The sequence below is a fragment of the Mustela erminea genome, chromosome 9, assembly GCF_009829155.1.
Source record: "Mustela erminea isolate mMusErm1 chromosome 9, mMusErm1.Pri, whole genome shotgun sequence".
Classification (NCBI taxonomy): domain Eukaryota; kingdom Metazoa; phylum Chordata; class Mammalia; order Carnivora; family Mustelidae; genus Mustela; species Mustela erminea.
Window position 1 is genome coordinate 44,729,944 of NC_045622.1, and position 12,207 is coordinate 44,742,150.

The following is a 12,207-nucleotide window of genomic DNA, read 5'->3' on the forward strand; positions in this document are numbered from 1 at the left end:
AGCTCCGCAATGTAAAGTGTACTCTCTTAGGTTTGGATATATATGACAGTACTTTTTAGACAAATCATATTTCATTTTATAATGCATCCCAAACTTGTATTTAATAATTCGTTGTAGCCATTATTATTACTTAAAAATAACTGAGTAAGTTACTGAGCTCTTGTTCCTTATGAGCACTATGCTACTTAAATCATTTCATTTAATCCCCATACTCTTCTTTAAAGGTAAATAACATTATTGCCCTTTTTTTAAAATTAGGAAACTGAAGCCCAGAGAGGTCAAGGAACAAATTTAGTTTATATTCCCAGTAAGTGGTAGAACCATGATTTAAACTAAACTGCCAAACTTCAGAACTCAGGTTCTTAATCATTATAATATACCATGGGAAAAAATAGGGGAGCAACTTCTGTTTTGTTTTTAAGAAAACTGAAATATACCTGTGTGGCCCATTCCTTCTTTTGATCCAGTTGCAACAAAGTTTCTCTGATTATTTTCTTTCTAGCATCTTCCAGAGTGACTTTATAGTGTTCTTTAAAAAGAAAATTAGAAGCTTTAACAAGGCTAGTCCTAGGTAAAACTATGCTGCTCATAAATTGTATCTTCCATGATCCTCTCCGCTCCTTTCTACATATTTTTTCCCCCAAATTCTCAGGGTACATTTTTGCTGAAGCATCTAGTACCTCCTGTTAGAAAAAATGCTCCAATAATTTGCCAACACCTTAATGTGAATTAGCTTAAGATGCTGTCTCTCCTAAGAATAGTTGTATTCCCAAAGGATTGTCTTTCTAAAGGGAAAATTCCCAGTACTTTAGGGTAGCCATCTACCTTGCATATGACACACCTCTGATCCCATAACGGAAACATAAAGAAGATTTGATTATCTGCAGGAGAAGCATCCTATACCTCTGACTCCATCTAACTAAATTTCTAGTATTTTTGGCATGCGTTTCCTTGGGCAGGAAAGACAGAATGAGAGGACGGAGAGAGGGTGAAGGGGCTGTGAAAGTCAGCCCCTCATTCTGAGTAGGGCTCAGAGCAAGAAAGGAGGACAGATATGAAGAAGTGCAGGATTCTTTATTCTCTCCAGATTTTCTTATGTCATAGTCAGAATTGAGAGAGCAAAGGATCATCAAATTTTAGGCCTTGAAAGATGCTTCGTGATCATACCGTCAACAACTCTGTTCAAGGGAAAGTGAGATAGAGTGACATTAAGGCTGCTGTAGAGAGTGGAGAGGAAGGAAACTGGTCTAACCTGACATCTGGAGAATAAGAAACTGGAAGTCCTCATGATTCCAATCCACATATACCCATCCAGACAACCTCTCTTCTTCTTCTTACTCCCATTCGGAGTTATCACTTGGATATTTTAATAATTCCAATCTCATTTCTGATAGAATTTGTTTCAATTCAGGACCTAGTCCACTAGACTAAGGGTGGCTATTTAGTTGAAACTTCTACCCAACAAAACACAACAGGCAGTCTAAGAGTTGCGATGGATCAGGAGTTTAGTTATAATGGATTTTTCATTCTTAACATCTGAAAGAAACCATCACCTGGAGTTTGATAAGATTAAATATTAATTCTTTGCTGCAAATCCTAAAAAACAGATAATCAAATATGCTCTGACTAAAGTTACAGCTGTCTCTAGTGCCATATTAACACTGACAAAGCAATAAAAATACCCAACTTGTTCCAAGTTCCATATAAAATTCTATGAATTCTATGAACTGTTTATCTTCTGAAGAACAGAGTAACCAGCACAAGGGAGGATATAAAAATCTCATTGCTAGCTTTCGTGATTCCCATGCTGCTTTGAGAAACAACAGTTAACCGTGCATTTGTGAACACAGCCAAAGAAGCAGGGAGTATGAAACATCTCCTTCTCATAAAAGTTGGAAATGTTGCTAATGGGAGCATGGGAGACTGTGGCTTTGTGCCTTTACACTCCTGGCTGTTCAGACCCCTAATGTGGCCACTTCTCAGAAGCTGATGGCAAAGCCTTGCTGGCTGAAGCTTGCTTTGCATCATTCTGCCTTCCCTGCTGTGTCTGGCTCCATGTTGCTTTGCTCCCCCACTGTTTTCTGGAAGTCTGTTGCCCACTTTTCACACACTTGTCAGTGTCACACGACCTCACCGTGCTGACCCCCTCCTGTGGGGAGGCTGGAGGTAGCCTCTTGTGAGTCTCTTGGAGATCACCCATGGACTCCCATTTTTACAGATGAAGAAATCAATGTTCAAAGAAGTAATGTTCCGGGCGCCTGGGTGGCTCAGTGGGTTAAGCCGCTGCCTTCGGCTCAGGTCATGATCTCAGGGTCCTGGGATCAAGTCCCGCATCGGGCTCTCTGCTCGGCAGGGAGCCTGCTTCCTCCTCTCTCTCTTTCTGCCTGCCTCTCTGCCTACTTGTGATCTCTCTCTGTCAAATAAATAAATAAAAATCTTTTAAAAAAATAAAAAATAAAAATTAAAAAAAAAAAAAAAAAAAAGAAGTAATGTTCCTTTTTTGTAAGTGCATTTGAACCCAAATCTTAGTGTACAAAGAAATTTTAGAGATTCCTGTCCTGTGTGTCTGGTGAAGGACAAAAGTAAAAATGCTCTGTGACTCTGATATCTAATGACTTATCATAACCCCACACTTTCTGTATTGCTGGGCCTCACTAAGGTCGCCTTTCCTTTTATTGAGAGATAAAGCCTTTTCCTGGATAGAATAGTGACTGTGTTTCCTCTATTCACTATCCCAACATCTCCCAACCAAAGTTCAGGGAAGCAGCTCTAGGTGCTTCCTCCCCCACCACCCCCCAGAGCTCATGGATGGTCCCAAATAAGGCAGGGATGGATAGCTGACCACAGAATGGCCGACCCATGCCCCATGAGGAGGCATGGATAAAGGTCTTTGCTCATCTTCTTTACGTAGGTGATGACACCAGCTCTTCAGAATCTGGGCTGGAGAAAACTGCAAGAACTGGTGTGTGGGAAGCAAGAAGAGAATGGGGATGGGACAGAGCAAAGCAGAGGCCGCGTGAAGGGGGCACAGGCCATGGAAGATAAATGTAGAGAGGAGCCATGGCTAGAGCTACCACTGGGCTTCTGTTTCCATCTTCAGTCTTCCCATTCCTCACTGCAGGTGATATATTCAAAAAACATGACCATGGGACATCAAACAAACTTAGCTTTATCTCTTCCCTTTAAAATGCATACTGTGAGGCTAGAAACTCTCCCAACAAGATATATGGCAAATTTTTTACTTTTCTGGATCCTTTGTGATAATGAGAGTCCTCCAATCAGGGATTAACGTATCCAGTCTTTTGTAGTAATTAAAACTTTAAACTCCTTTCAAAGCTGTGGCTATTCCCTTCCCAACCTGGACATACAACCATTTCCTCTAATTTGAGTTTCTGTGCCTCCTCCCTCAAGGCTGAAGAGAAGCATGGAAAGGGACAAGAAAGCTCTCACTTGGCAGAGACTGTCTCAAGCTAATGTGGCACTTTCTAGTCCTAGCTGGCACTTAAGGTTGATTGCTTTTCCATGGGAGAATTTTATACGTTCCTCAGGGGACCACTCTTCCCATTGCTAGTTATTTCACCCGTGTTTCCTTGATGCAGGGATGTACTGTCCTTGAGGCTGGCCAACAACTTGTCCTCTGGCCTCTGGCTCTCAATCTGTTGCTCCCTCCCATGCATGCAGGCTCCTATGTCTCTATTAGGACACCATCCCCGAGCTCTAACAGGACTGTGTACTAGCTCTCTCTCACAGCACATTCATAGGAGACACGTTGTGCTTTGCCATGACAAACTCTGAGAGTGCAGCCTGCTGCAGACAATATTTGTGGTCCCCTGCTCCCAATTCATGCCTTGAAACAGAATCCCCAGTGTGATGATATGTGGAGATGGGGTCTTTGGGAGGTCATTAGGTCAAGAGGGGGGAACCCTCAAGAATGAGATTAGTGCACTTATAAAAGAGACTCCAAAGAGCTCCCTTGTCCCTTCCACTAAAGATGGCTGTCTATGGACCAGGAAGTAGGTATTCACCAGACACCAAAACTGCTGGCATTGATCTTGAACTTCCCAGCCTGAAGAACTGTGAGAAATAAATTTCTGTTGTCTATAAAACACCCACTCAATGTATCTTGTTGTAGTAGTCTAAAAGGACTAAGACACAGGCCTAGCTCAGGACAGCAGCCGCTTCCCCTTTGGCTCTGCTGTCAGAATGATCAGTCAGTCTCTTACCCCCTAGATTTCTCAGGACTAGACCTCCAAGCCACAGAGGATGCATACTGAACAATCTGAGGAATTTCCTCAAAGATTGTCCATCTTGATCTGAGGTGACGGAAGAATTACCCTTCACCTGCCCCTTTGTGGGACAGCATAGGACGTACAGCACACCAAGATCTCTTCCTAAACACTGTCCCCTAATTTCCAACAATCTTTTCTTGACCTGTCCAACTTCTTGTATAGACTGGAACTCAGTTTTCTGTCTCCTCAGCATGGCAGTCTCTCAGTTTACTCTGAAATGTGGTGTCTGTTATATTAGCACCCCAATTTAAACTGAGACTAAAAAAGTTGGCTTTTAGTGTCCTGTTTCAATAACCACCTCTTTCCCTAAAATACTTGTTCCTTGCAAGTAAACTCCATGATCATGGGTGTGGGAGGAACATTCTAGAGAAATCATGGAGGAAGGGAAGAAAAACAACAATATAATAGTAAGGCTCCAGATAAATCAATTTAAGTGTCCTGCTCTTACCCATGGTCCAATTACTGGCCCCCAGAGTATTTTCATAGTCCCCAAGCCAAGTTGCTGCTGCTACCTACATGGTTAGGAGAAATCCCTAAAACTAATGAAGATAAGAAAAGCCCATAACAGCTATTTTCCTATGACACCTAAAGTCAGCTACAGACTAAGGTTTAACCAGAAAATAATTCAATATGTAAGTGTTATTACCACCATCCCAAAGCTGAATTCACAGCATGACACTTTTCAACTCAAAGAAATCATCCAAATTTCTGATCAAGATAATGGGTTCATAATTTTATCTGAGAAGATGACTTCTTAATTTAAAATATAAAGAAACGTGGGGAGGGGGATTAAAAATTTTTAAACTTCCCCAAATAATAACCATTTTAAAGGTATAGTACTGGTACACAAATACATAGATCAGTGGAACAGAACAGAAAGTACAGGGAGAGACCCAAATACACATGGGAAACTAAAGTATGATAAAGTCAGCATTTCAAATCAGCAGGGTTAAAATGAATTATTTGATACACAGTGTTAGGGTTAAGGTTAGGGTTACCATCTGCTAAAAAAATAAAGCTGGTTTCCTACCTCATAGACAAAGAGAAAAATCAAAGATGTAAATATTAAAATGACACCATAAATATTCTAGAAGAAAATATTGGACAACTTATTCATCATCTCAGATATCATAAAATGAAAATCTAGTTTGGGCACTCTAAACCTTCATATGTCCCCATAAATATAGCTCATCAAAAAAGACTAATGACAAATGGCAGAAATATTTGTACTTTGTGTTACAGTTAAAGAGCTAATTTCCTTAAAATGTAAAGAGCTTTACAACACAGTAGAAAAATGAGCAAGGGATGTGAACAGATGGTTCACAGAAAAAGAAAGGTAGTTATATTTCCCATTACATTTCCTGAACTTTTGACAAGATATCCACTATCACTTATAATAAGAGAAGTGGAAATTAAAGTTACAGTGAGATACAACATTCTACTTCTAAGACTGGCAAAGAATAAAAAGTTAGCTAACACTGTTGTTGAAGATGCAGAAACATAGGCGTCCTCATCTACACAGGGAGACGTCGGGCATGGGATAGGGGTGGTTAGTCAACTGGGTACAAGCTCTATGGATGGCCATACCTATCAAAATAAAAAAGAAATAAATGGGCGCTTTGGGCCAGCCATTCCTTCCTACAGATACACAAAAATGAAATTATAGAAATACAAGGATATTCATTACAGTAAAATGAGATTTTTAAGAATATTCATTGCAGGGCGCCTGGGTGGCTCAGTGGGTTAAGCCGCTGCCTTCGGCTCAGGTCATGATCTCAGGGTCCTGGGATCGAGTCCCGCATCGGGTTCTCTGCTCCGCGGGAGCCTGCTTCCTCCTCTCTCTCTCTCTGCCTGCCTCTCTGCCTACTTGTGATCTCTCTGTGTCAAATGAATAAATAAAATCTTTAAAAAAATAATAATAATAAAAAAAAAAGAATATTCATTGCAGCATTATTTGTATTAGTACAATATAGGAAACAACCTAAATGCTTATGAGTAGGGGACTTGTAAAAATATTACAATACAACAAAACAAAGTAGCTACTGGAAGAATGAAGAAATGCTAATATGTACTGTTCTATAAGAATGTTCATATTGTGGGGCACCTGGGTGGCTCAGTGGGTTAAGCCGCTGCCTTCAGCTCAGGTCATGATCTCAGGGTCCTGGGATCGAGTCCCGCATCGGGCTCCTGCTCGGCAGGCAGCCTGCTTCTCTCTCTCTCTCTCTCTCTCTCTCTCTGCCTGCCTCTCTGCCTACTTGTAATCTCTCTCTGTCAAATAAATAAATAAATAAAAAATCTTTAATTAAAAAAAAAAAAAAAAGAATGATCATATTGTTACATGAAAAAGCAAGTACCAAATTGTATTTGTAGCATGCTTTGTATATGTTGATACAAAATATTTCTGACAACAGTTACAAAAATTGGTAATAGTGGTTTTACCTAGAGAGAGGGTCTGAGGGGCTGGGGGGATAGATGGGTATAGAAAGGTATCCCCTCTCCCTTTTTAAAAAAGATTTATTTATTTATTATTAGAGAAAGAGAGAGAGAGAGAAAGAGCAGGAGGGAGGGGAAGAGGAAGAGGGAGAGAGAGTTCCAAGCAGATGCCCCGCTGAGTGTGGAGCCTGATGTAGGGCTTGATCTCAGGACCCTAAAATCATGACCTGAGCTGAAACCAAGAGCCAGACGTTTAACCAACTGAGCCACCTCGGTGCCTCAGAAGGTGTCCCCTTTATTCTCTACTTTTTTTCTGGGGAGGAAAATATTTTGAAAAATTGGAACTCTAAACTCAGACTGATTTGGAACCAAATGTACATTGTCGTTGTGGTGCAGAAGCCCTGAGCTGAGAAACTTACAGAATTCTTGGTCCAGTAGTGGAACATCCCATGACAGGGCCCCTGAAGGGGATCATGGTAATGACCCCACATGAATACCTCCACTACTCAGGGCACCATCACCAGCTGTCATCTGGCCAGCGTTCTTCTGAGTAATCCGATTTCTCCATTTATTCTACTCTATGACTTTCCTTTCTCTGGGTCTCTGATTTTTTCTAAGCCATTGTGCTTAGCCACAGTGACAGATAGGTGGCCTCATGGTTCTCAGAACTAGTCCTGGTAAGCTTCATCACCCCCGATGCCATCACACTCCACACTCTCTCCATTTCCCGTCTTGTGTTTGTGTTTCAGTTCTTTCTGACTATAACCTAGCATTTACTTGGGTGTTTCTCTACAATGATTCTGGTTTTATAGCATGGTTAAGTTGTTTTAAGCTTGGTTCAGGTAAATTTCTTTTCAATATAACCCTGTCCCTGGACCTTCCTACCTCAGTTGAATTGCCCCAGACCTAGGAATAGAAACATGCAGACACCATCCACTGAATGAAGCTTCATTCTCCAAGGCAGTTGGTCTCAGGGATTCTCCATTCCCTACCCACCATCCCCCCACCCCCAACACCAGTCCTTCTTCTCCTCAGTTCCTTTGGTGGTCCTGGGAGAGTTTCTGCACTTCCTCTCTCCACCTTAGGTTCATAGCTGCTTGTGCTGATAGTAAAGAATGATCCAGGAAGTACACATTATTTTCCATCTACCAAAGGGCTGCTCTCCAAAGATTTTCTGTTGAATTTGAACTAGCTTTGTTACAACTGACCTGACATTTTCTCCGCATTTTCTTTAACTCTACTGATGTCATTCTGCAAGGAGGTAATGAGTTTAGCATGCTGTTCACTGCCTACATTCTTGTATTCTTCCCAGTATTCCTTTTCACTGAGTTTCTCAAGAAATAGTTTCTCAGCATTACTTATTTGCATGCGCATATCTGTTGAGAGAAAATCAAGGCACCATGTTGTTTCTATTGTTCTTACAGCCATGATACATTGCAATTTGATTTTATGAAGTTAAGGCCTGGAAGGTCTGCTACTAAAATGCTGTTAACTCATAAATGCAAATTTTTACCTACAGTGAGAGTGAATCTAAACTATTTCAACTGTTGTTTCTCCTCATGATGCATAATCCAAGTAACATTAAACTTCCAATTATAAAATAGATGTGTGGTTTTAGGCTGTGACAGGTAAGTTAATAGACTACCTATATGCCTAGGAATGCAGAAGCTTAAATTAATCCCATGATAGCTTGATAAGTGTACTATTTTGTACATTATATCACATACACTTTTTATTAATAAATTGTCACTTTTCTGACCATTGTGCCTCTGGGCAAAGTGAGCTCAACTTTTATCCTGTGCTGTCCCTGACAACCATTTTTGTAAATAAATAGTTTGCTTCCATCTAAAGTTCAGTGTTTGGGCTTCCCTTGTGTGAGATGATACCATAGGACAGTAATCTCAACATGTCTTCCCTGGGCCCCACTTACAAAGGCCTTCAGAGTGAAAGATAAATTCTCTAGTAAGATACGTACAAACACTGAGCTGTGTTACCCATATAAACCTTCAATTTGTCCTGGTGCACTTGCTAAACATGACATTCTACTCCATCTTTAGGCTGGGTCTCATGCTTCTCAATATTTTAGAACTGGAAGTATTACAAAGAGCAGAGTATAAGGAATTTAGGGGCCATTTGGCTCAGTGCCACACACCATCTTGTTTGAGAGCTCCCTAAAGGTAAGACCATATCTTATTCTTCTCTACAAAAGCAGCACTTATCATGGAGTCTGGCAATTAGTTGCTGTTCAATAAATGTTTATGGAATGACCAAAGCATTACAATCAGGGCAGAGGGACGTTCTTCAATACAGAGGGCCAGAAGGACTCCAGACATGTCTTTTTCCAAGACAGTAAATAAGATCATATATTTTTAAATCCCTTGATAAATGGCCCTTGTTATTGCCACTGAACAGTGAATACCGCTATAATATGCATGACGAGCTGTCCTCCTGTTTGCTTCGTCGGCTGCTGTCTCAGCCCTGTCCCACAGTCAGCCTTTGAGTGGAGGGTTGGGCACGGTCACTGAAGACTGAAAGAGAGGTGGAGGGAGTGGCGGCTGTTCTACTTTGCCAGAGCCCGTGTCCCTCCCCTCCTCCCACCCCTTGTCAAACAAGAGGGCCGGTTACAGTGGCCCCTTCTCCTGGCCAGAAGGATTCCCTCGAACTGAGGGAAAACATGTCTCTTTTGTCTCCATTTGAAGGTTAAGAGGATGTACGGTGAGAAGTGTCCATGGTCAGAGTTCCAGCTTCATGGGGACAACAGCCTCAGCAAAAGGAGCCAACTTTTGGGAGCGAGACAGAGGAAGAAGAAGGGTAAAAGACGGGTGGGGAGAAAGAAAGAAGGAGAGGCAGAAGAGGTTAAAGAAAAAAGAGAGAGAGAAAAGCTGAGATCAGACAGCATGTGAGGCTCTGGGTCCAGGTCAGGAGCACCCTGCCTTTTCCGTTTGGTTTTATGAAAAAATTAACACCCTCTTTATGCTTAGGGTAGTTTGGGTTAGCTTTTTATCCATGCAACTGAAGAGTCCTAACTAAAAGGTAAAAAACAGGGGTTACATCAGTTCTTCTCGAACCTTCCTGTGCATGGGAGTCCCCCTGGATCTCGTGGCAGTGCAGATTCTAAGTCAGGAGACCGGAATGGACCTGAGACTCTGCACTGCAACAAGCTGCCAGATGAAGCTGTCGCCGCCGCTCCCCAAACCCACTCGGGTTACAGTGACTCCCAGGGACATAAGAGAACTGCCTCACAAAGGCTTTTCCCATCCGTCTGTCCTCCTGCTTTCCCTCCCTCCCTCGGCACCTGCGGGCTCCTTTGGTCCTTGGACTGCCTCACATGCCCAGCCCTCCTCTGCTGTGCTCAGTCACCCGGTGTCGCCCCAGTCACTCATGATACACGAGTCCTAGCACTCAGCCGAAACTGTAACCAGGACACCAGGGCTAGCTGCGAAGGCACTTTAGTGAGCACATCTAAGTATCGTTTGTGGTCTCACTCCCATCTCAAGGGACTTATTCAAGTCCTCCTTCTGAACATAAACAGAAGTCTCCTGGAGAGGCACCCTGGGAAATACAGTATCTATTTCCTCGTGACATCCCCCCTGCCCTCCAAGGGACGTGCAGAACAGGCTTGTGGGAACAGCTGTGGAGACCCCTAAAAATGAAGTTTGCTGGTTGATGGCTGGTCTTGGAAACCATCTCATTCAAAACCACAGCTGTTGACAGATGGTGTGCTTGCTGTGCGTTAAGTGCTTGGGTCAGTAGGCTCTCTGATCTTGGAGATGTTCAGGGAATCACATCCTTGTTTTGCCTTCCAGCTGCTAGGACTGCTTCCTGAGAATACTCACATCTCTCCCTAAGTTTTCCAGCTTCCTAGATGTGATGGTTTATATAGAGGTTCTGGCAGAAGTGGTTTGGGAAATCTTAGCAGAAAGTTTAGGATAAAGGAATAAAATTTTTCTTTAAAAAAAAAAATGCACGTGTTAGAATGATGTATGACTCACCCACTGACCCATGGTGTTTCCTAAAGTCCATGCAAGAGTAGGCCATGCTCTACCATCTTCTGCACCTAGAATTCTTTCTTCCCACGTCCTCCAACCTTCCCCCTAGCCAACTCTTATTCCTCTTTTCCCACCAAAATGGGAGGCTTAGCTCCCTTAGTGATACTGGTGCGGGGTGGGGGGCAGCTTCATGGCAATATTGACCCTGTTCCCCAGTCTGAACTGAGTTGGAAGCCAAAGAACCTGTCAGACAAGAGAATTTCCCCGAGGAAAGAACAAATTCACCCTGTGAGGACTTCAGGGTAGCAGCTAACAGGCTCTTGTCCTCTGTTGAGAGCCAGGTGGTTTTCCTCTGCCTTTGTTTTTGGCCAGTGCCCCTCCTCCTCCTCCCACTTCTCCTCCTCACTTGGCTTCAGTAGCTCTGCCCACTCTTACTTCCCTCTCCGGCCCATTTACCCACACGTGTGTGTGCTTGCGGTGGTAATACTCTCATCTGGACATGTTCGCAACACTTTGAACATATTAGGAGACAAAAGCGTGAACACATTCAAGAAATACCTAAGTTCCTAAGTCACCTTTCAAGTTTTCCTCCTGATCTCTTTCAAACTTCCATTTCTCCTTCATTGCATTTTCAACATCTTCTCTTGTTACAACTGGTAACCCGTCTGACTTCTCTTCACTCAGCTCCTTTAGTAGGTTCCGTATGTGCCAAGTCTGTTCGTCCTTCAAGTGTTTGTTCTGCCATGAAAATCAACAGTGGGTAACTACATCTACTCGAGTATTTACATTGATTTGCCTCAAAACGGAGTCACGTGCTGAGGCTTGCAAAGTGAGAATAAAATATCTAATGAAATAAATTTATACAGTATGTCTAAGAGCTTCTGGAACATGGGAGGTGCAAAGTAAAATTAAACCCATCAACACAACAACTATTGAATGGAAGGTTACATTTAAAAAATTATGTTATTGGGGCACCTGGGTCACTCAGAGGTTAGGTGTCTGCCTTCTGCTCAGGTGGTGATCCTAGCATCCAGGCATCGAGCCCCATGTCCAGCTCCCAGTTCAGTGGGGAGTCTGCTTCTCCCTCTGCCCCTGTCCCTGCTTGTGCTCTCTCTCTTTCTCTCCCTCTCAAAAAAATAAGTAAAATCTTTTTAAAACATTTACAAATTGTGTTATTAACCTCCCAGTCTATCACCCTAGCATAGGATCAGTGACATTAAAGTTAGACCTTGGAGGCCAATTTCTTCAGTCTCCCACTAAAACCTTCTTCTCCAGCGATCATCATTCATCTGGTCAGTATTTATGAAGCATCTGCCAGGTGGTCTTCTAGACACTGGGAATATATGAGTGAATGTTATATGCACAACACAGTGGCCCCTTCTCTTAGCCATAGGGTTTGTCCCGGTAAAGCATGTGTCTCAAGCTAAGGACATGCTTAGAGTCCTTCCCTGGAAATACTTATGCTGAAACTAGTGAAAAACATGTCTCTCTTGTCT

At 42.5% G+C, this 12,207-nt stretch overlaps 1 protein-coding gene across 4 annotated transcripts in view; it reads right to left on the reverse strand.

The window, feature by feature from the left end:
* CCDC83 (coiled-coil domain containing 83) overlaps nt 1–12,207 on the reverse strand; it is a 57,140-nt gene that overhangs the window by 24,913 nt on the left and 20,020 nt on the right. For 3 of the 4 annotated variants that reach the window (XM_032357476.1, XM_032357475.1, XM_032357474.1), the window contains exons 4-6: nt 11,287–11,449; nt 7,931–8,098; nt 438–529 (exon numbers count right to left, since the gene is read on the reverse strand). In XM_032357476.1, the coding sequence (XP_032213367.1) occupies nt 438–529; nt 7,931–8,098; nt 11,287–11,449 (423 nt within the window). The remainder of the gene's footprint in view (nt 1–437; nt 530–7,930; nt 8,099–11,286; nt 11,450–12,207) is intronic. The other variant, XM_032357477.1, reaches the window with a different exon arrangement.